This window comes from Myotis lucifugus, unplaced genomic scaffold, assembly GCF_000147115.1.
Source record: "Myotis lucifugus unplaced genomic scaffold, Myoluc2.0 scaffold_389, whole genome shotgun sequence".
NCBI classification, from domain to species: Eukaryota; Metazoa; Chordata; class Mammalia; order Chiroptera; family Vespertilionidae; genus Myotis; species Myotis lucifugus.
The window spans coordinates 630177-651926 of NW_005871437.1; the positions used below are offsets into that span (position 1 = coordinate 630177).

The window sequence follows — 21750 nt, forward strand, 5'->3', positions numbered from 1 at the left end:
GTCTCCCTGTCAACCAGGAATAGATCAGGGTTTCTAAACCTCATCACTATTGCCATTTTGGGCTGGATAATTCTTCATTGTAGGGGACTATCCTGTGCATTGTCAATGTTTAGCAGCATCCTTGGCCTCTACCCACTAGATGCCAATAGCATTCCTAGTTGTGACATCCAAAAATGTCTCTGGACATTGCCAATGTCTCCTTCCCTGGGGGGGCGGAGGGGAGGGAGGCAAAGTTACCCCAGTTGAAAAGACAGCAGATTTCAGAGAGTGCAGTCCCCTGTACTGTCCTCCCAAACATGCCTTGCCCCCTAGGAAACAGTTGGGCCACTCAGCAAGTTTCCTGCAAAAGTCAGGCTGAGGGAAGCTGAGGCCAGCAAGAGCAGCCTAATTCTGGGGAAAGTAGCTTAAGACCAATACCCTCTCCAACATGGCCCCTCAGCCCAGAATACTGACACCTGCTGGATGCAAGAGGGCTTAGAAAAATCAGGGAGTCTGCAGAGCATCCAAGGTGGGGTGACAGGACAGCTGATTAGAAGGCATTTGAATTAGGGGCACACAGTCACATCACAACACAAAAGTATGGTTTCCTATAAGGAACCCTTGGAGAGATGGGCCATGACCAGCAGTGCTAGGAAATTTTTAGGGGTCTCAGCAGAGATGTTACAATAGAAGCTAGTAATGATTAAATACCTACTATGTGCTAGGAACTATGCTAAGTAATTTATGAATACTCCAACCCCAAGGTTATCACCTATTGTGCAGAAGAGGAAACTGAGGCAGCAGTTAAGTAACTTGTTTGAGGCCCCTGTTCATCCTGCATGTCTGTGCACCCAACCTCATGACAGTGCCTTGTGGGGCTCTGGCCCCAGCTCAAAAAACCCACTAAGGTAGGGGGGAAAGATGGCATGACTGGAGGCAGCAGCAATCTTTGCTAAACATCCACGCGCCAAGTGCTGCCACCAGCTCAGCCCCGTGCCCATGTGGGTGCTAGAGGCCTTCCAGCTGGTGGGGCAGGAACAGCTGGCGCCAGCTGGAACAGAAGTTGAGAACACATTAGCAGAGTCTCACTTCCCAGGAGAGTGCAATTTCACCACACTGAGTATTCTTCTTGGACAGCAAATAGTACTTGCAGGAGTCCCCGTGTCCCTTAGAGAAGCCATTTGTTTCCCACAGCAACCAGGAAGGTGGCAGCCCTCCTGTGGCAGGAGTCACGGGCGCTGCCTGGACCTCCGGTCAGGGAGGCCTCTGCCGGGGACCACACAGCCTTCCAGCCCTGACACTCGGGGCAAAGGATCCTCATCTGGGAATCTAGGAGTACAGTGTCTACCATTGTCCTTGGGAAGGGCCTGGAGGCCTGGCGGTCAGCTGGTCAGACTCCTAGCAGTAAGGAGCTACTGTGAAGGGGAAATTGGAAAAACGAAGCACTTGGCTTGGGTGCCATTGCTGGGAAGCAGGATAGGCCCGCTGAGTCCCTAAACTACTCAGCCATCCTTGCTCAGGTTGGTCTAAAGCCACTGTGGGCTGGCAGGCTGCAGGGGCTTCCCTCCCACTCAGGACCCCATGACACTGATATGGGACCGTGTTGCTAACACCCCTCAGATAGAACACACTTCATTGCTTTTCTAAATCCCACACCCAGTAGTCTGAGGAAACACCTGAAAGAAGCCTGATAGAAAGCACACATTTTCCCCAGGGAGACTTTCTTTCTGACAGCTGACCTCAGGCCTCCGCCAGGGCGGGGATTAGAATGCCCACTAACAGGCCAGGAGCATCAGTTTGTGGTTAAAGGATGAGCATGTTAATTCTGTGTGACCTGCTCAGTGACAGGGGCCAGAGAGAGGCGCACACATTAGCCTCTCCCTGCAGAGAGCATCTTACTTGGAGAAATAGAGTTCCTTGGGTCACAGCTCCACGGACACAGAAGGGCAGGTCACTGCTTTGTGGAGTCTTGTCACCTAGCTGGGCATGGCTGTCTTTTCCCACCTGCTGGGAAGCTGCTCACAATGACACAGGCAGAATGGGAGCAGGAATCTGTCCAGCTCATACAGGACCACGAGCAGCCTGAAGCAACCCTCCAGCCCCAGGAACAGGGCAGTGAGCTGGGAGAGGCTTAAGGTACAGCTGAAGAGCTAAGCGAGCTCAGGGCCAGGTCTGGAAGAACCAAGAACCCTCTTCCTCTCAAACATGGCAGTTTGTCTGTCTGGCCAGGTGGGCCCGGTTACCATCAGAAGTCCCCAGCAAGAGCTAGTCTGCACTTCCCGCCTGGGACACAAGAAAGAATGGGAGGGGGTTTCCAACTGGCACTCCAGGCCTCAGCAGTGGCCCACCCGGCAGCCCCTGGTTCTTGGCATTCATTGATTTCTAGAAAGTTTGTTCACTAGTTGGTGAACACCGTTCTGAGTGTACAGCAGGTGGGAATCTCTCCAGAACCGAGCTCCTCACCCCACTCTTTCTTGGTCATGTACTCTCTTTCTCTTAAGCCAGTCTCCTCCAGTTCTCCTTTGAGGGGTTCTTATTTATTGAACAAACAAATGAAAAAAGTTTAAAAATAAGCTCAGATAAGAACAATAAAGCCTCTGTTAGCCTTTGCCATTAAAACTGATTTGAAATAGGAGAGCCAGATTTTCCAGGTTAGAATTACAGGGTTTGTGGATTAGAAAAACAACCAAATCTCCATTCTTTTTCTTCTATAAGGACTAAATTGACATTTACTTGCACAAGCCAAGAGCAAAAAGGGACAGCCAGCTCTCCTAACAGCTATTTATACATCCAAGTGTGGCAGATTTATCAGCGTCTAAAATGGCAGAGAGAGAAATCAGAACATGATTATGTCAGAGATAACTTCTATATTGTCCCAAATAGAGTTTTCTATTGTTAAAAGCCCCTGTTCCTGGCTGCAGGGGAGACCTGGGTTATGCCATTGAGAGAACACAGTCAAGCAGGCAATGTCGGACTTAGTCTCTCTCGGGGCAGGTCATGAGCTCTCAACACAGACCTGAAAATAAGCTCAGCACAACCTCAGAAGCAACAACTTACACGGAAGTAGCCTGGAGCGGTGGTTGCTTGCAGAGGCTGACGGGTCTCCTAGAGGCCTCAGCATGGTGAGCACTGGGCACTGATTTGGAAATAAAAGGCTCCAAACTCCTACACAGTTGCTAGTTGGAATCCCCTCGGCTCTCTGGCTCTTGGGTCACTTATACTTGTTCCACAAGGTCACAGCCCAGCAATGAGCCAGATGCCTCCTTATTCATTCCTTTAGGGCAGAATAAATAAATATTGGATAAGAAACAATGCTGAGGACCTGATTTATAAAAGGAAGAACAATCTGTCTTCTGGTAGAAAAGACCCGCCTCATGCCCATGGTAAGTGGAGACGCACAGGACCCCACCAGGGATGCAGATCTGTGTACACGGGGTCCACCAGCATTTATACCCTCTGCTCTGAGAGTCAGAAGCTCTGTCCCACACCATTGGCAACTCGGCATGGCCTGTGGCCAAAGATCATTTTAGGAGCCAGTATTGCCAAGAACAAGATGGAGCATCTAGAGTTTTAAAAGCATTGAAAGCAACAAGGCTGGAATACACTTAACCTCTGGAGTTCACCCTGTGACACTGTCAGGGACCAGATGCTTCCATCAGAGGCAGGGCAGCTGGAGAAGAGCAGCAGGCAGGCTCTCAGAACCCCAGGAACCACAAAAGTCCCCTTGGAGGCAGGGAGTCCAGTGTGCTGGGACACTCCAGCCTAGAAGCCACCCATGTGTTGTACTCCAGGGACAGAAACATGCACCTAGAGACAAACTGGCCTCTGACTTCCCCCAAACCATCTCTTGACTATGAAATGACAGGGGCATCTCACAGGCCAAAGGGGCCTGCAGAGAAATGCAGAGCCACTGAGAATAGAAATGACAGGTTCCCAGGGCAGCTATTCAGGGCAAGATGCTAAGGTTTCTGCCTCAGAGCTTGACACTGGTGAACTATAGTAGCAAAACGACCCATCATCTTGAACTTCAGAACCACAAAAAACAGCTACCTAGCTCCAAGACTGGGGAAGCTGGTACAGCCCAATGACGTAGGCATAGGATCAGCCAATATGGACCAAGGATCTCCCAGAAGGTGCTGGTAAAATCCAGAACTGCAAGGACTTCTTTGCCCAAGAGAGGCTCAGTCAAGACAGTCAATAGGGCAGAGCTGAAAACGGGGCAAGCGTGGGCCAGAGAGACAGAGGGCATTCAGTCAGACTGAGGCCTTTGAAGTCCTCCCTCTTTCCCACCCTCTGCAGATTCGTACCGCTACCAGGAACATGTCTGGGATTTCTGACATTCAAAAAGTGCCTGAGTATTAGCACACTGTGTACACCATCATACCATGCATTTGTCACAAAGACTAAAACTGAGGCTCAGAGCATCTTCAGAAGCATCTTCAGAAGACCTGGTGCCAAGAGTTCTTCTGAGACTTGAGTGTGTATGAGACTCAAGTGCCAGGCAGTCCAGGAAGGTGCACTAAGTCGGGTGAAAACTCAGATCGAGAGTCCTGGGGTCCTTCCTGGTACGTGCCTGGCATAAAAGTTAGGAACAACGCTTGTGAAATTCCTAAGGAAGCTCAGTAGCAGGCTGATTCGGCTTCCACCGTTGACAGGAAGTAGGAGACAGGTAGTCAGGGAAGAGTGACAGTTTGGGGATTAGTGCGATGACAATTAGCCAAGTTCTGCTCTGCTTCTCTTTACAAAGAAAACTTCCCTCCTCTTTGCTTTTGGAATGCCATGTTAGAAGAGAGACATTTCCATGGCAACCACATACACATTTAGTGATGTGTCACTAAATTTGTGTGTGCACAAAGGCACATTAGGAGACTTTTTGAATGTGGCAAGAGAAATAGATTTTCATAATTGAATGTTGCCCTCAAGTAGCATTTACCATTTGCTGAAAGCTGGGGCTGCCGCAGGAGATGCTAACTCTGCCTCATCAGAAGCAAGACTCGACCCCAAAATATCAGCCAACTTCAGATAAGATCTGTCTCTTTGGGAGGCTGCTGCCCAGAAAGGGACACAGACAGATGGGGGGAAGATTGGGGGTGCAGAGGGGGGCAAGGTAGCCTTGGCAGAGCCAGAGAAAGCAGCTCCATCTCACGTCTGACCAGAGCCCAGGTAGAGCAAAAGCCACCTGTGTAAGAATCAGACATGACCCTGATCCTTCCCCAGGCTCTTAGCACCTCATGACCCCAAGACTCTGATCTGTTCCAACAAAGAGAATGTAGAAAAAGATTAGCACCATCAGACAGCTTCCCCAGGAAGTGGAAAACAACAAAAAGAATGCTGAATCTAGAGTCAGAAGTCCCAGGTGTGTATGCTAGTTCTGTCTCTTCCTCATCATGGAACTGTGAAAGCCACTCTTTCTCTAAGCCACAATCTGTAAACTGGGAATATGCTTCCTGATTACCAGATGCTCCAAGGAGGCAGTGAGTGTAGGCACATCACTATTAAACTGTAACACTGCTTACAAGGCGGCACTGACTTGGCTCACCTGCCCCAGAGGAGGCCTCTGCCAGATGCAGGCTGGGCTCCCAGAGGCTGGTTCCAGTGAAGGGACCCACCTCCACCCTGCTGTGGGCTTACGATGGCCTGACTCCATCTCCCCATGAGTGATATGATACAGGGTGAGAGGACATCCCTGCGCACGTGCCACAGCCCCAGAGCCTCTGATGTCAGCCTTTCTGGTCTTCCCCAGCCCCACACCTACTCTAGGTCCCAAGCCATCAGTACAGCAGAGAGAAGGAGGGGGGAGTCACATTGTGTATACATTTAACTCACACACAATCAATTCTACCTCTCTGCCACTCAATCTCTTTATTCTCCCTATTACCCTTTTCCCACTCAAACAAGACCTTGGCTTCCTCTGCTCCAGGAAGAGAAACTACCCCTGAAAAGCAAACACAAAAAGCTACAATTTGGCTGTTGAACCTCCAAAGGCCTGGATCCTGGCAATGAGAGATCTTCAAAGATAGTTTTGACCATACATGCTTAGATTTCAATCACATGCCAATTCAGAACCTAACCCCAGATTTGAGGCAGTTGTCTTAGCCTCAGGAGAGGGGCTGTGCTTTGCGGTAAGACATGGCACCTCCATACTGGAGCCCAAGGAAGTACCCCCACCCTGCATCACAGCGCTCCTTCTCCCTGCCCCCCATCAGCCTCCTCTGTGGCCAGGGCTTGGACCTGCCTCCTCTTTCTGCTGGTAACCAGTCTTCCCTAGGGTGAGGCCACCCTGCCACCATCTCAGGCTCAGGGTCTAACACCTCACACAACAGGCACCACCTGGATCAGCCCTCCGAAGCTCACCATATGGCCCTTAAACTAGTCACCTGCCCCTACACTTCACACACTCCCATCAAACTGGAGAGGTTCAACCACCCCTGAGGCCTGAGTCCTGAGCTCGATCAGAACTCCCCAGGCCCTGTGTTCCCTCCTTGCTCATTCCTCACTGGTCCCAGCTACCCTACACTGAGGCTCACCCCAGATAACTATTTTGGCTTATGCCAGTGAGGCTGACACACTTGGCTCCAAAGGTCACCACTGCCCTTGAGGCTGCTGATGAGAATGGAAGATGGAGCAGCCATTGTGGAAGTTGGGTAGTTCCTCAATAAGTTAAACACAGAAATACCATGTGGCCCAACAAGTTCACTTCTAGGTATGTACTCAAAAAAACTGAAAACATATATCCACCCAAAAAAGTATATATGAATGTTCATAGCAGCATTACTCATAATAGCCAAAAGGTAGAAATATCCCAAATGTCCATCAACAGGTTAATGGAGAAACAATGGAACATTATTGAGGCATAAAAAGAAATGAAACTGACACATGCTACGTCATGAAATGAACCCTGAAAGTGTTATAAGGCTACATAGTATATGATTCCATTTATAAATGTAAAATATTCAGAATAGAAAAATCCAGAGACTTTAGAAAGCAAAATAGTGGTTGCCAGGGGCTGGAGGGTCGGGATGGAGTGGTGCTCAATGGTTATAGGGTTTTTGTTGGGAGTGATGAGAAGGTTTGGGAAGCAAACAGTGGTGATGGTCACACACCATCATGAATAGACCATGAATATCCTTATTGCTACTGAATTGTATGCTTTTAAGTGGTTAGAATGACATATTGTTTTTAAAAGTTTACCGCGTCACACAGCAGGCTCTGCAGCCTTAACTCCTGTGAGATTGTGGAGTCTCGAGAGCTCCAGAACTGGAGAGGAGTACTGAGGACAGAAAGTTCGGGCCCAGAGGGGGAAGCAAGTGTGTACAGCATCAGGAAAGCTGGGAACTGCAACAAGATCTTCTGCCAACAAAAAGACTGGGTGAGGATGGGCATGGATGAAGGAACAGGAACTCATTTGAACTCTCAGCGGCCCCTTCAAGGAGGCTAGCAAACCCCACACAGGCTGTTGCTGGAAACATATTGGCCACAAGGAAGAAAAGCACCACATGCTTCTCAGTTCTCCGACAATAAACCAGAACTGACCAGCACTCAGCGTTTCACCAGTTACTCAGGGGCGAGCAGACTTAAACATTCAGACTTCAGGATGCTCAAACCGCTACAGAAGTCAGAATGGTTTGGGCAAGACAGAAAAAGCTAAGACTACCTGGTTGCCACAGATGGGACTGCTCTGGCACCAGAGCTTTCTGGATTTCTTCTAGACACACAGCCCAGCTGAGGAGTCTGTTTCTGATCCCAGGATGGGGCCAGGAAGCAGGTGGCTTCTCAGGTGAGGGCAGGAAAAAATCCGGGAGGGTGGTCAGGGTGAGAATGCCACTCAGACACTCCCTAGATGGCAGTTTCAGCGGGGGGCTCTGCCAAATGACCCTTCCTTCGATGGTCAGGGGCTTGGTTTCAAAAGAATCTGCCCATTTGAGTGGAGGATTCCGGCCACAACCCAAGAAGGACGTAGTGGTATCTATGTGGCCACCGCCTGAGCTGTGGTCATTAGGAAAAGACAACGTGCATCCTCACCATTCCACAATTTCTTCCTTTCCTCAACAGCAATGAAGATTAAACTACGCCTTCTCCCCGGCCGGGGAGGCACACATCCCACTTCCTGAAAGGAGCTGGAGGGTGACTCTGCGTGTCTGCTGGGCAAGGAGAAAGCGAGCTACAAGGCTGAGCTCACTCAGCATCAGCCAGAGAAGGCACACACCATCCTCAGGCTGCTCCTGGGCTCTCGGTCAGAACAAACAGCTCAGAGCACCCAGCTCTTCTTAGCAGAAGTCTGATGGTGAGCCCTGCTATTCCATCAGGAAACAAAGGGGAGAGAGACTCTCTGTCCCTGATGCCAGCAGGGCGGGGCAACTAAAGAATCTGGAGCTAAAGAATCTGACTCTGGGAGAAGTGGAACCTCAGAGCAGCCCAGGAGAAGCACTGGGTGCAAACTTGCATGAGGCTGAGAACTGCTCACTGGGCTCCACGGGCAGCCAGGTGTGACAGACCAGCCGGTGAAAGGAAAAGAAAAGTGGGCCCGGCTCTCTTGGTCCCTCTGCCACCCAACTCTCCCTTGTCCCGAAGGCTGTGACCCTGTGCCTTTCAGTCCAGGTTTTCCTTGGGTAGCTTTGTGCTCAAGCCTCCACCCCTGGTACACCATATGACAACTTTTAAATCTGCATCTCCTGTGCCAGCACCCCATCAGTCCCACACCCACATTTCCAACCACCTAGATTTTGCAAGTGCATCATTTTTATCTTGTCTAGAATTCAACTCTTGTCCCCTTCCCTGGATTTCTCCCCGTTCCCAATTCCTGATGTCTCTATGTACCCCAGGTAGAAACCTTAGCCATTTCAAACTTCCCCTCCCACACCCACCCTATGATCCCTCCCCAGACCCAGCACATGGAACGCCTTGCTTTTTTTGCAAGCCCGCTGCCCCACTACTCTCCACATTTGCCTGAAATGCCATCCTTTCCCCAAAGCTTACATCACGTTGACATGACTCCCCAGCCCTTTGTCCACTCCTTTATTTTGGCACCTTCATGGTGTCACAACTGTGCACACGTTGTACGCTGCGTACGTGTCTGTCGCACCCTGACTCGATGTTGCACTCGTTGAGGGCAGAAGCCCCATCTCTGTATCCTCGGCCTCCAGGGCGCTGCCTGGCACGCAGTCAGAGCAAGGTAAGTTCTCTGGAAAAGTTGAACTGGGATGAGACAGATAAGCAGCAGGTTGTTAATATTCCTCTCACTACATATCAGTTCAACTACATTATTTCATAAAGTCTGGTTTGAACCTGTTTGACAACTAGATTTCCAACATGCATCAGCTCTGCAGATTCTGGCAGTCACATGAAGGCAGTTCCTAGAACAAAAATGATAGAGAACAAAACCTCAGCAGCTAAAAGGAGGTGGATGAGGATTATATCAAGACAGAAATGAGGGGAGAGAAGGTTTGGCTCAGAAAAGCCCCAAACCCTCTCCAACCTAAGGACTGGCACCCACCTGGGAGAACTGGCAGAAATGGACCCTTGCAGAAATGCCTCAGCATCTAATTAAACATTTTAGACTCCACTGCACACGGGAAGGAAAGCCACGTCCCCCATGGAACCCTGACAAATGAGTCGTTTCCAACCAATCTATCACCATAGCATCTGGGTACCTCAGGAAGATGAAAATAAGACCAACACATAAATGAAAACCAATATACAAACAATCATCTCCCCACACAGGCCTGCAGGAAGCCGCAGCCACAGCCATCTGCCAGGCTCCATCCTCGTCACTGCTCCTGCAGCCAGCGCCTCCGAGTGAGCTCACTCGAACATAAGATTGAACGACAGAAGGAAATTTCTTCTCTGAAGTCTGACTCTCCATTAGTTCTAAATGCCCACGCCCTGTAAGCTGGAATGAAATAAGTTTAGGATAAAAAGGACTTGTTCTATAGTCCACATCGGCCAAAGAATTTGCTAGAAGTAGTGGGGACAGATTGAAAAAAGATTGCAACTTGGCACTGGTTGAGAATTCAAAGGTTTCTTACATGGAAACAGCTCTCAAGGGGACCATCACTAAACTGCGGGGAGGACACTCACGCTCACATACAGTGTGTTCTCACCTTCTGCAGCTTCCCCCGGAAGTGGCCTGGATAGATTTGATCTGATCAACCCAGGACAGCAATTCTCAGGTTAAGTCACATGTGGCTCCTGGCAAGGTGGAGATGATATGATTGCAGCTGCTGTGAATCTGAACACCGGGGACTGGGTTTGGCTCTTCTACTCCTTCAATATCTCCTTTTTCCTGAGCAGCTGTTATTTGATTTTAAGGCCCAAGCAGCAATGTGAAAAGGCTGCTCTGTTAGCCGGAATGCAGCAGAGGCAGCAGCCACGGGAGGGAGGGTGACGGCCTTTGGGAAATCTACTTCTGGGCAAGCACCTATTTTCATTTCAGATGTTTATGCCCCACCTGCTTCCCCAAAAGAGATTTAGGTGGAACAGGCAAATATTTATGCAGCTAACCAATGTTTTTCTCCCTCCATACATCTGTATGTGGTGGGAGTGATTCAGACACACAGCAATCTTACACTATAAAATGTCTTAAAGCCAGAGGTTCCTTTGCTGTTCCTTCAGCTCATATAGCTTTCAGTGTAAAACTGGGGCTCGATTAGCTGTTGTTTTCCATATTTTTCTTACAGTTTTAATAAATTCATGGCTTTTGTTGATCATGTTAACAGCATGTGCTCTTAACTTTAGAAAACTCAATTTTAATGGAGTCTTTTCTCCAGCTCATTTTTTTCTTCCCAATCCTCGTTGAGGTCTTAATAAATATAGAAAATGTCCAACCTCTTCCATAAGTGGGTAAAAGGGAAATCTAGCCAGAAAGGAGATACAGCCCAGGTGAAGACAGCACTGACATAGATGAGTCTAAAGCATGGTGCACGATAGATCCACCTCCGAAGGTTTTAAAAATTCTAATGCTTAGGCTTCACCCCAGACCAATTAAATCAGACTCTCTGGGGGGAGGAACTGGGGCCTCAGTATTTACTAAGATCTCCTAGGGCCGTGGTCGGCAAACCGCGGCTCGCGAGCCACATGAGGCTCTTTGGCCCCTTGAGTGTGGCTCTTCCACAAAATACCACGTATGGGCGGACACGTACAGTGCGATTGAAACTTCGTGGCCCATGCGCAGAAGTCGGTATTTTGTGGAAGGGCCGGTATTTTGTGGAAGAGCCACACTCAAGGGGCCAAAGAGACGCATGTGGCTTGTGAGCCGCAGTTTGCCAAGCTGCAGTTTGCCAACCACTATCCTAGGGGGTTCCAGATTGCACTGAAGATTAAAATCCCTGTTCTAAAGATTAATGAGACCTGTTCTTCTGAATATCTACCAAGACTCCGAAAATTTCTACTTTATTCCATCCCAAAGTGAACGCTTCCTCTAATTATCACACATTAGCTTTCAGATGATGTAACAGAAAGAATGTCAACCTAAGCGTCAGGAGAAGAGGTTTAAGTCAGTGCATCACAATTTAAACTGGCAGGGCCTGGAGCTGGTCACTTCCTTTTCAAGGTCTTTGTTCTGTTCACTATAAAATGGAATTATAGTACGTGCCCTGTAGGCCAGAGGCTGTTGTGGGGATCAGCTAAATTCTTAATGGGAACCTAGGGCTCTACTACGAATACCACACACAGGAGGAATTACTGATCTGATTTGTCATGCGGGGGTGGGCATCAGGCCAACCCAGGCCCCACTCCTTCCAAAGCAGGCCCCCTAGAGATTTTCCTGGGGATTTAAAAGACAATGGGTGATACAGAGGCCAAAGAGCCCGAAAACCTTTTTCTAACATGCAAGAAGACTTCAAATTCCATGGCTGACAAACTGGAATTCTGCTCCCACTGGTGCCAAGTTTAAGAGCACTTTACTCAGAGCACAGAAAATCTTATTATGCTTCAATCTAATCCAGCCTAATCACAGGAAATGTCTAACATTGCTTGTCTCCCTCAGTCCCATCTGGACTCTTGCCACTCAGGTGCCATTCTTCACTACTTAAAGATGGATAATTAGACATAGACTTTCTAGAATGGTAATGGGGAGGCTATTACACAAGACCACCTTTGAGAGACAGCAGTGTGAAGTCTCTACCCCTTACATAATATTATACACCCAGGAAAGCCTGTATCTGAAACTGACCAAACTTCTATTTTTCTGTCAATACATGAACCTTTCTTATAGAGGGTTTCCTTATCATCTAAAGTAGCAAACTTGCTTGTATTTGATAGGCTGTTCTCTAAAAGATCCAGTTCTGAAAGCAAGACACTAAAGTCTTCTTTTCCCATGATCCTTATAATTAAAAACCAAGACTACACCTGAACTCTGTCAGGTATGACATGGACAAGACATGAAGAGTGTCTTCGGGAAGAGTTGGAAAAGAGGAAGACTTGCTAATTTAGGTCAAGGACACAAGTACAGAAAAACAAAAAGATGCCAAAATGTCTTCCCAGGAAACCAGCATTTACTTGGTAAAATGTAGGTTTAACCTCTGAGAGGCTCATTCTAGGGATGCAAATGGGGAGAAGGATCTTAAGTAAGAGACATAACTTTTTCTCAACTCCCACATACCCCAATGAGACAAATGCAATTAAAGGTAGCCTTTTCAAAAATATACTACATTTGTTTCATTCTGAGCTTTCCTGAACAAGGGGAAATAAGGGATCAAATCTCACAGATGCACCTTGGAAATCCTTTAGCCATGTACATTTAGCTTCCTTCTGATCAATAATTCGGCTATTTGGCCTACTCAAACAGTACTTTTTTTTTTAATGTGAGGATTTACAAACCAAATTTTAAAATGCTGTCATTAGACTTAAGGCAAAGAGCCAGAGAAAATATTAGACGCATTAAAAAATCCTAAGAGGAAAGTCACACTAATGGAGGCTGCTGGAACATCACAAATATCAACAAATATTTCTTCTAACATCTAAAAGCAGAAAAGCAAAAATATGCACACATAACTTAAGTTGACATCAACCAGAAATTAGGAGCCCTTTTGAGAACTATTGTCTCTATTCAGGGCATGGTTTCAACACAAAAGTGTATTTCATGCATCTAATACCAATTACCAAAAATGAATACGAATCTTTAAATATCTAAACTACACTAAAATATGTACATTAAAGTTCCTGCACTTGATTCAGGAGTCCTCAGAGACCTACTCAAGTCTGCTTATTTGTACTTTACATAATGCTAACAAGCTAGATTGAATGGTTTCCTAGCTAACTGCAGATTAGAAAATAGCAAAATCGGAAGAGTAGGGAATAAAGCAGCAAGAGGCAGGTATCCTGTCAGCTAAAAGCACTGACAGCTGATAGCCTGGCATAAAGGGGAAGAAAAACTGCTTAAAAGCAGACAATTTAGAATCTCAAAAAAGTAGTATTCACAATGTTTGTCATAAAATTTAAAAACTGAGTAGACACATGTAGGAAAACGTGAGCAATAACCAGGAGATAAATGGTCAATAGGGACAGACCCGATGATGACAAAGATGTTGGAAATAGCAAAGACTTACAATGAGTGAATAGAGAGGGAATATTGGAGAAACAAAAACAATAAAGAAAAGGTCCAAATTAAAATTCTAGAAGTGAAAAAATTACTTGAAATAAAAAATTCACTGGATGCGAGCTTAATAACAGATTGGACAGTACAGAAGAAAAGTTCAGTAAACTAGAAGGTGGGTTAATATAAATTATCTACACCAAAGCACAGAGAGAAAGAAAGACTGAAAAGAAAATGAATAGAGACTCAGTGACCTCTAGGAAAATATTAAGAAATCTAAATTATATGTAACTGGAGTTCTAAAAGAAAAGGAGATAGATTGGGGTAAAAAAAATGTATTAAAGAAATATGGGCAGGAGAGGAACCAAGATGGCTGCATAGGTAACGCCTGTACTCACTGCCTTCCACAACCACATCAAAATTACAACCAAAATACAGAAACCATCATCCAGAGCTGCCGGAAGCTGGCTGAATGTAAGTCTTACAACTAGAGAGGTAAAGAAGACAGCACACTGAGACTAGTAGGAGGTGCAGAGGCACAGAACGGGCTGGTCCGACACTCACGTGTGTCGTTTTTTCAATCAGGAGGAAGATTGTCTCTACAGAGGCCGCCTGTGAGGAGCAAGGGTCCCAGCCCCACACCAAACCCCCACCCAGGATCTTAGAGCTGGGAAGAGAAGTTCCCGTAACTACAAGCTGTAAAAACCAGTGCTGTTTGGGGCTCAGTGACACAGAGGCTGCTGGAGACCTAGCTGTTCCTCTTAAAAGGCCGGCACCACAAACAGAACTTACAAGGTTCCACTTCCAGCACCAGGGCGAGGCTTTGGAAGACACAGACACATATGAGGAGGAACTGGATTGTCTGACATCAGGGCAGGAACTTGGGGCAGTTTTCTCCCAGACTGAGGTGCTCTCAGGGATCATTGTTCCTATGCTGGGACCTCCCAGGTCACAGGGCTGACTGGCAGCCATTTCTGTTTGCTCTGTCCTGATGATTCCCTAAGACCCTGCCTCATCCAGTTTACAACCCCAACCAACCTGTGTGCAGCAGCTTTTTCATATCAATGGCCTGTTCTTTCTCAGGCTAAAATCTGGCAAACAAACTACAGCTGGGTCAGGGAGCCCCAGACCTATAAATAAAAGGCCCAAGATCCGGCACTAGCACCAGCCTGCCTTGCTTCATAGCTGGGCCTCGCCTGGGCACTTCCAAACCCAATACAAAGAGGAAGAATCTGCAGATCTCTCTGTAGCTCTTGCTGGGTGGGCCCAGGCAGTGGCTGACTTTGGACCTCCCTGGAGACCCAAAAGCCAGTGTACCCAGTGGTCAGTGTCAGACCATAGCAGATTACAACTCTATACAACCATAAAAGACACACTCAAGGGGCAGACTCAGTGAGCACCAAAGCCCCACTGAAGCAAGTTCTGCTCTATAGGGGTATCTCCTACACAGCAGCTCTCCCACTGTAGTCACAGCTAGTCCTCACAGCAAATTGGGCTGGAGGTCAATTCCTCCCAGTGACACCAACAGCAATCAAGTCTCAACTACAACAAAACTGTGCTCACAGCCCACAAAGGGATGCACCTAGAGCTCCCAGCTCAGGTGACTGGGGAGGTTGAGCCACTGGGCCCTACAGGACACCTACTACACAAGGCCACTCTACCAACTCAAGGAGACATAGCAGCTCTACCCAATACATAGAAACAAACACAGGGAAGCAGCCAAAATGCGGAGACAAAGAAACATGTCACAAATGAAAGAAATGGAAGAAAGCAAACTACTGGATATAGAGTTCAAAACCACGATTATAAGGTTATTCAAGAATCTTCTAAAAACCTCCAAAAAAATGGAAAAGAACCAGTCAGAAATTAAGCATACACTGACTGAAATAAAGAATAATATACAGGGATTCAATAGTAGAGTAGAGAATTTTGAGAATCAAATCAACGATTTGAAATATGAGGAAGCAAACAACAACCCAACCAGAAGAGCAAAAAAAATAAGAATCCAATAATATGAAGATAATGTAAGGAGCCTCTGGGACAACTTCAAGTGTACCAACATTCACATTATGGGGGTGCCAGAAGAAGAGAGAGAGTAAGATATTGAAAACCTATTTGAAGAAATAATGACAGAAAACTTCCCCTACCTGGTGAAAGAAATAGACTTACTAGTACAAGTCCAGGAAGCACAGAGAGTCCCAAACAAGAGGAACCCAGAGAGGACCACCCCAAGACAAATCATAATTAAAATGCCAAGGGGTAAAGACAAAGAGAGAATCTTAAAAGCAGCAAGAGAAAAGCAAGGGAATGCCCATACGACTGTTAGCTGATTTCTCAACAAAAACTATGCAGGCCAGAAGGGAGTGACAAGAAATAGTCAAAATGATGAATAGCAAGGACCAAAAACCAAGATTACTCTACCCACAAAGCTATCATTTAGAATTGAAAGTCAGATAAAGAGCTTCACAGACAAGAAAAAGGTAAAGGAGTTCATCACCACCAAACCAGTATTATATGAAATGTTGAAGAATATTCTGTAAGAAGAGGAAGAAGAATAGAAAGATCAAAAATATAAAAAATTGCAGAGAACCAAGATGCGGCGTAGGGAGCGGACCTGTGTGTGCTGCTCCTCTCACAGCATCATTGAAACTATCAACTATGAAGTAAACAACCGCCACTCAGAACCATGGGGAAGTTGGCCCAGTGGGAGATCTACACTGGAGGAAAAGAAAGAGCGCAGTGAGACTGAGTGGGAGCTACGGAGGCACCAAACCAGAGGTACGCAGTCACACGCCACGCGGGCTGCAAATGGATTCTCGGTTTTTTACGAACCCTCGAATCCTCTGGGCTTGCTCGGGGCGGGTCTCTGAGGCCCCAGATCCCACAGGGAGAGGCGGCCACGGCCTTGCAGTGGTCGGAGAGCGAGGGAAGCTCTGACACGTGGCTGCTCGCCGGCACTGAGGGACAAGAAGTCCTGGTGTCCCGGGGAGGCGAGGGGCGCGGAGACGCCGCCATCGCTATTTCCTCCACGCTGGCGACTCCCTGTGACCCCGCCCTACCCTCAGGGCTGTGCCAGAGGCACAAGAGGGAATGACTGTGCTTTTACAAACTCTCAAATCCACTGAGCTGGTTCGGGCGGGTCTCTGAGGCCCCAGACCCCAAGGCGAGAGACGGCACGGCCTTCCAGCGGGTCAGAAAGCGAGGGAGGCTCTGGCGCTCGGTTGCTCGCCGGCACTGGGGGACGCAAAGTCCTGGAGTCCTGGATAGGCAAGGGGCCGCTGAGTCTCCACACGGCGACTCCCTGTGACCCCGCCCTACGCAATTTACATTCCCATCTGGGCTGTGCCAGACTCACAAGTAGAAACGCCTTTGCTTCTGCAAATTTTCAAATCCACTGAGTTGGTTCAGGCGGAATCATGAGGCACCAGACCCTACGGGGAGAGGCAGCACGGCCTTGCAGCCATCAGAAAGCGAGGGAGACTCTGTTGCACAGCTGCTCGCCGGCACTGGGGGACACAAAGCCCTGGCAGAGATTCAAGGGGCCGCGGAGACTCAGCCAGTGCTATTTGCTCCGCTATGGCGACTCCATGAGTCTCAGCCCTAATCAATTTACATCCCCATCCAAGCTGTGCCAGGTGCACAAAAAGACCCACCTGCGCTTTTGCAGCCTATCCCAACAAATTGCAGACTTCAACTGCTCACAGCCATGGGAGACACACTCAAGAAGCAGACCCAGGAGAACCAGGATGGCGGCATAAGGAAGAGACCTGTGCGTGCTACCTCACACAACAACATCGAAACTACCAAATATCAGACAAACACCTATCATACAGAACCATGGGAAAGTTGGCCCAGTGGAAGCTCTACAACTGGAAGGAGAGAAAGAACATTGAGACTGAGTAGGATGTGACACCAAGTACAGAGCCCAACCCAACAAACTGCAGATTTCAACTCCTCGCATAGAAAGAAGCGCATTGAGACTGAGTAGGATGTGCAGAGGCACCAAGTACAGAGCCCATCCCAGCAGGCTGCAGATTTCAACTCCTTGCATCTGGGAGGGACGCAATCAGGGGGCAGAGTCGGGTCCGGGGCCGGCCAGGGCTGGGCCTGACTTGGCCGGCACTGTGGAACTGCTGTACCAGCAAGCACACAAACATGCCCACTGGTCCCAGTCTCTTGTGGGGCGCTGGGGGACAGCAGACAGGCAGTCTGCGCACTTGGTGGAGGGCAGGAGTGCTGGATGTTCAACCACCAGGAACGCCTGGAGATTTTGTCTGGTGGGGAGCCGCCGGCAGGGGACAGAGGGCCAAACTTCCTGTTTCCCCGGTAAGGCTGGGATGGCCCCGGTGAGGTCGAGATGGCCCCGGTGAGGTTGAAACGGTCCCGGTGTGGTAGGGACAACCCCGGGTCAGGTTGAAACGGCCCCCGTGAGGTAGGGACGACCCCGGTGAGGTTGAAACGGCCCCGTGAGGTAGGGACGACCCCGGTCAGGTCGAAACGGCCCCGGTGTGGTAGGACAACCCCAGTCAGGTTGAAACGGCCCCCGTGAGGTAGGGACGACCCCGGTGAGGTTGAAACGGCCCCCATGAGGTAGGGACGGCCCCGGTCAGGTCGAAACGGCCCCGGTGTGGTAGGGACAACCCCGGTCAGGTTGAAACGGCCCCGGTGTGGTAGGGACAACCCTGGTGAAGTTGAAACGGCCCCGGTGTGGTAGGGACGACCCCGGTGAGGTTGAAACGGCCCCCGTGAGGTAGGGACGACCCCGGTGAGGTTGAAACGGCCCCCGTGAGGTAGGGACGGCCCCGGTGAGGTTGAAACGGCCTTGGTGAGGCTCAGACGGCCCTGGTGAGGTTGAGACTACTCCAGTGAGGTTGGGACAAATAAAGGGGACCAGTATGGACTGATGAACAGGGGTAGAAACAGAAGCAGAGCAACATTGAACAGAATGTTAAACTACAGTGGGAAGCCTGGGGAGGGTTGGGGGGGGGATTAAGAGACCAACTGAAGGACTTATATGCAGGCATATAAGATTAACCAATGGACACAAGACACGGGGCGGGGGGGGCGGGGGGTAGGGGTCGGGGGAATGTCAAGGGGGGGAAAAAGGAGACATATGTAATACTATTTGTAATACTTTAAGAAATAAAAATTATTATTAAAAAAAATATATATATAAACAACAAAATAGCGACAAATACATACCTATCAACAATTGAATATAAAAATCAAAATAAATGACTAAGAAATATAATGAACAGAATAAACTGGTGAATAAAATAGAATCAGAGGCATGGAAATGGAACAGACTGATGATTCTCAGAGGGAAGCGGGTTGGAGGGCAGGAAGAGATTAAACGAAGATCTTATATGAATATATACATTACCTATGGACACAGACAATAGGGTGGGGAAGGCCTGGGATGGGGCCAGAATCGGGGCAATGGGGAGAAAAAAGAGGGACATCTGTAATAACCTCAACAATAAAGATTAAATACACACACACACACACACACACACACACACTCTAGAGGCCCGGTGCACGAATTCGTGCACCAGTGGGGTCCCTTGACCTGGCCTGTGGGATCAGGCCAAAACTGGCTCTCCGACATCCCCCGAGGGGTCCCAGATTACAAGACGTGCAGGCCAGGCCAAGGGACCCCACCGGTGCACAATCGGGGCCAGGGAGGGACGCGGGAGGTTGGCCAGCCGGGGAAGGACCACCGAAGGGCTCCAGGGTGTGTCCAGCCTGTCTTGCTCAATCCCAATTGGCTGGATCCCAGCAGCAAGCTAACCTACTGGTTGGAGCATCTGCCCCCTGGTGGTCAGTGCACGTCATAACAGCAGTTGAGCGGCCTTAGCATATCATTAGCATATTATGCTTTGATTGGTTGAACCTCTAGGACAACTTCAAGCTTTTTGTTAGCCAACCCAACAGGCAGACACTTAGCATATTAGGCTTTTATTATATAGGATGGATATATATATATATATATATATATATATATATGATAAAGATGAAACAGAAACCTCAATCAATGATGGAAGGACATAATTGTTATACTAAAAACTTTGGGTTTGTTATGTTAGTAACAGTGAGAAAATTGAATATATTAATAAAAATCATGCAATTTTTTCTTTATGGGAAAAAAAAGAAATATGGACAAAATGTTTCCAAACTTGATGAAAAAAATCTTACCCAAAGAAACTCAACAAACCCCAAGAAGGATAAACAATGATATCCACACTTAAGCACAACATAGTCAAATTATTGAAGAATAAAGATAAAGAGAAAATCTTAACAGCACGGAAAAAAGGGGGAAAGATTACACACAAGGGAATATATCCTAACCTCTCATCAGAAACAATGCAAGTTACAAATCAATGGGTCTTTTACATAAAAAAAAAAAGGAAAAGGTCAACTTAAAATTCTATATCCAGCAAAAATATCAAATACTAGAAAATCAAATGCATGTTGGGCTTAACATTCTGTTAAAATCATTATGATCACAATAATAACAGAATTAAAGAAGAAAATTATATGATGATCATCTCCATAAATACAGGGGAAATGAAAAATTCAATCCTATTCCTGATAAAAACTCACAGCAAACTAGGAATAGAAGGGGGCTTCCTCAATCTGATAAAAGGCATCTATCAAAACCTGTACCTAACATCATACTTAGTGATGAAAGACATTTTTCCCTTGCTATCAAGAACAAGGCAAAGATGTCAATTCTCACATCTGTTTAACATTGAACTGGACGGCCTAGTCAGTGCAATGAAGCAAGAAAAATAAATGAAAGGCATAGCCATTGGAAAGGAAAAGGTAAACTGTCTTGACTTGCAGACAATATGAGTATATGCATAAAAGATCCTAAAAATATTTAAAAATTAATAAATGAATTCAATAAGGTCACATGATGAAAAGTCAATGTACAAAACAATCTATTGTATTTCTACATACTAACAACAAACAATTGAAAAATAAAAATTTAAAGAATACCATTTACAACAGCATAAAAAATATAAAATACTTAGAGATATGGCTAATAAAAGATATTCAAGCCCTCTACATTAAAAACTACAAAACATGTTCAGAGAAATTAAAGAAAATCTAAATTAACAGAGATACCACATTCATGGACCCAATACTGTTAAGATATCAATTCTCCCCAAGTTGATTTATAAATTCAAGGAAAATCCAAAGTCCTAAAAGGAATTTTCAGAGAAACTGATTAGCTTGTTCTCAAATATATGCAGAAATGTAAAGGACCTATGTAATAGCCAAATCTATTTTGAAAAATAAGTTCAAAGATGGAGTAATCAGATGACCTTAAGTTCTTAACACTTACTAAAGCTCCAGCATGAAAATAGTATGAATTAGCATTAAGATAAATCAATAGAACAGACGAGTCCTGAAACAGTACTACATGTATATATGGTCAATTAATCTAACAGGACATCAAAGCAATTCAATGGGGAAAAGAAAACAGTACTAAACAACTGGACCATCTAAGTGGAAAATAATGAACTGCAACCCCTACCTCACACCATATAGAAAAATTAATTTGAAGTAGATGAGAGACCTAACTGTAAAAACTAATATGATCAAGCTTGTAGAATTAAAAAGAGACAATCTTCATGACCTTAGGGTAGGGAAAAATATTTTTTTAAGTACACACAGAAACAATCACCATAAAAAATATTGATACATTGGACTTCGTTAAAATTTAAACTTCTGCTCTCTGAGTGACACCATTAAGAAAATGGAAAGATAAACCATAGGAGAGCAAATACATATATATCTTACAAAGAACTTACATCTAGAATATGTAAAGAATTTCTAGAATTAAATAAGATGATAAACAGAGCTTTTTTTTTTTTTTTAACAAAAAAGGGCAATATATTTTAATAGGCACATAAAAGGAAGACACGGAAATGGCAAATAAAACACATGAAAAGATGTTCACTATCAATAATTAACAGGGGCCGAGACCGGTTTGGCTCAGTGGATAGAGCGTCGGCCTGCGGACTGAAGGGTCCCGGGTTCGATTCCGGTCGGGGGCATGTACATTGGTTGCGGGCACATCCCCAGTGGGAGATGTGCAGGAGGCAGCTGGTCGATGTTTCTCTCTCATCGATGTTTCTAACTCTCTATCCCTCTCCCTTCCTCTCTGTAAAAAATCAATAAAAAAATATATTTAAAAAAAAATTTAATAAAAAAAAATAATAATTAACAGG

General features: G+C 46.6%; 1 protein-coding gene across 1 annotated transcript in view; it reads right to left on the minus strand.

The window, feature by feature from the left end:
• The window catches only part of MAN1C1 (mannosidase alpha class 1C member 1), a 110568-nt gene extending 101236 nt beyond the window's left edge, over positions 1 to 9332 (minus strand). Inside the window, 1 exon segment of the mRNA XM_023743436.1 lies at positions 9007 to 9332. Coding sequence (XP_023599204.1) covers positions 9007 to 9012 — 6 coding nt within the window. The 5' untranslated portion in view covers positions 9013 to 9332.
• Positions 9333 to 21750: the final 12418 nt, after the last annotated feature.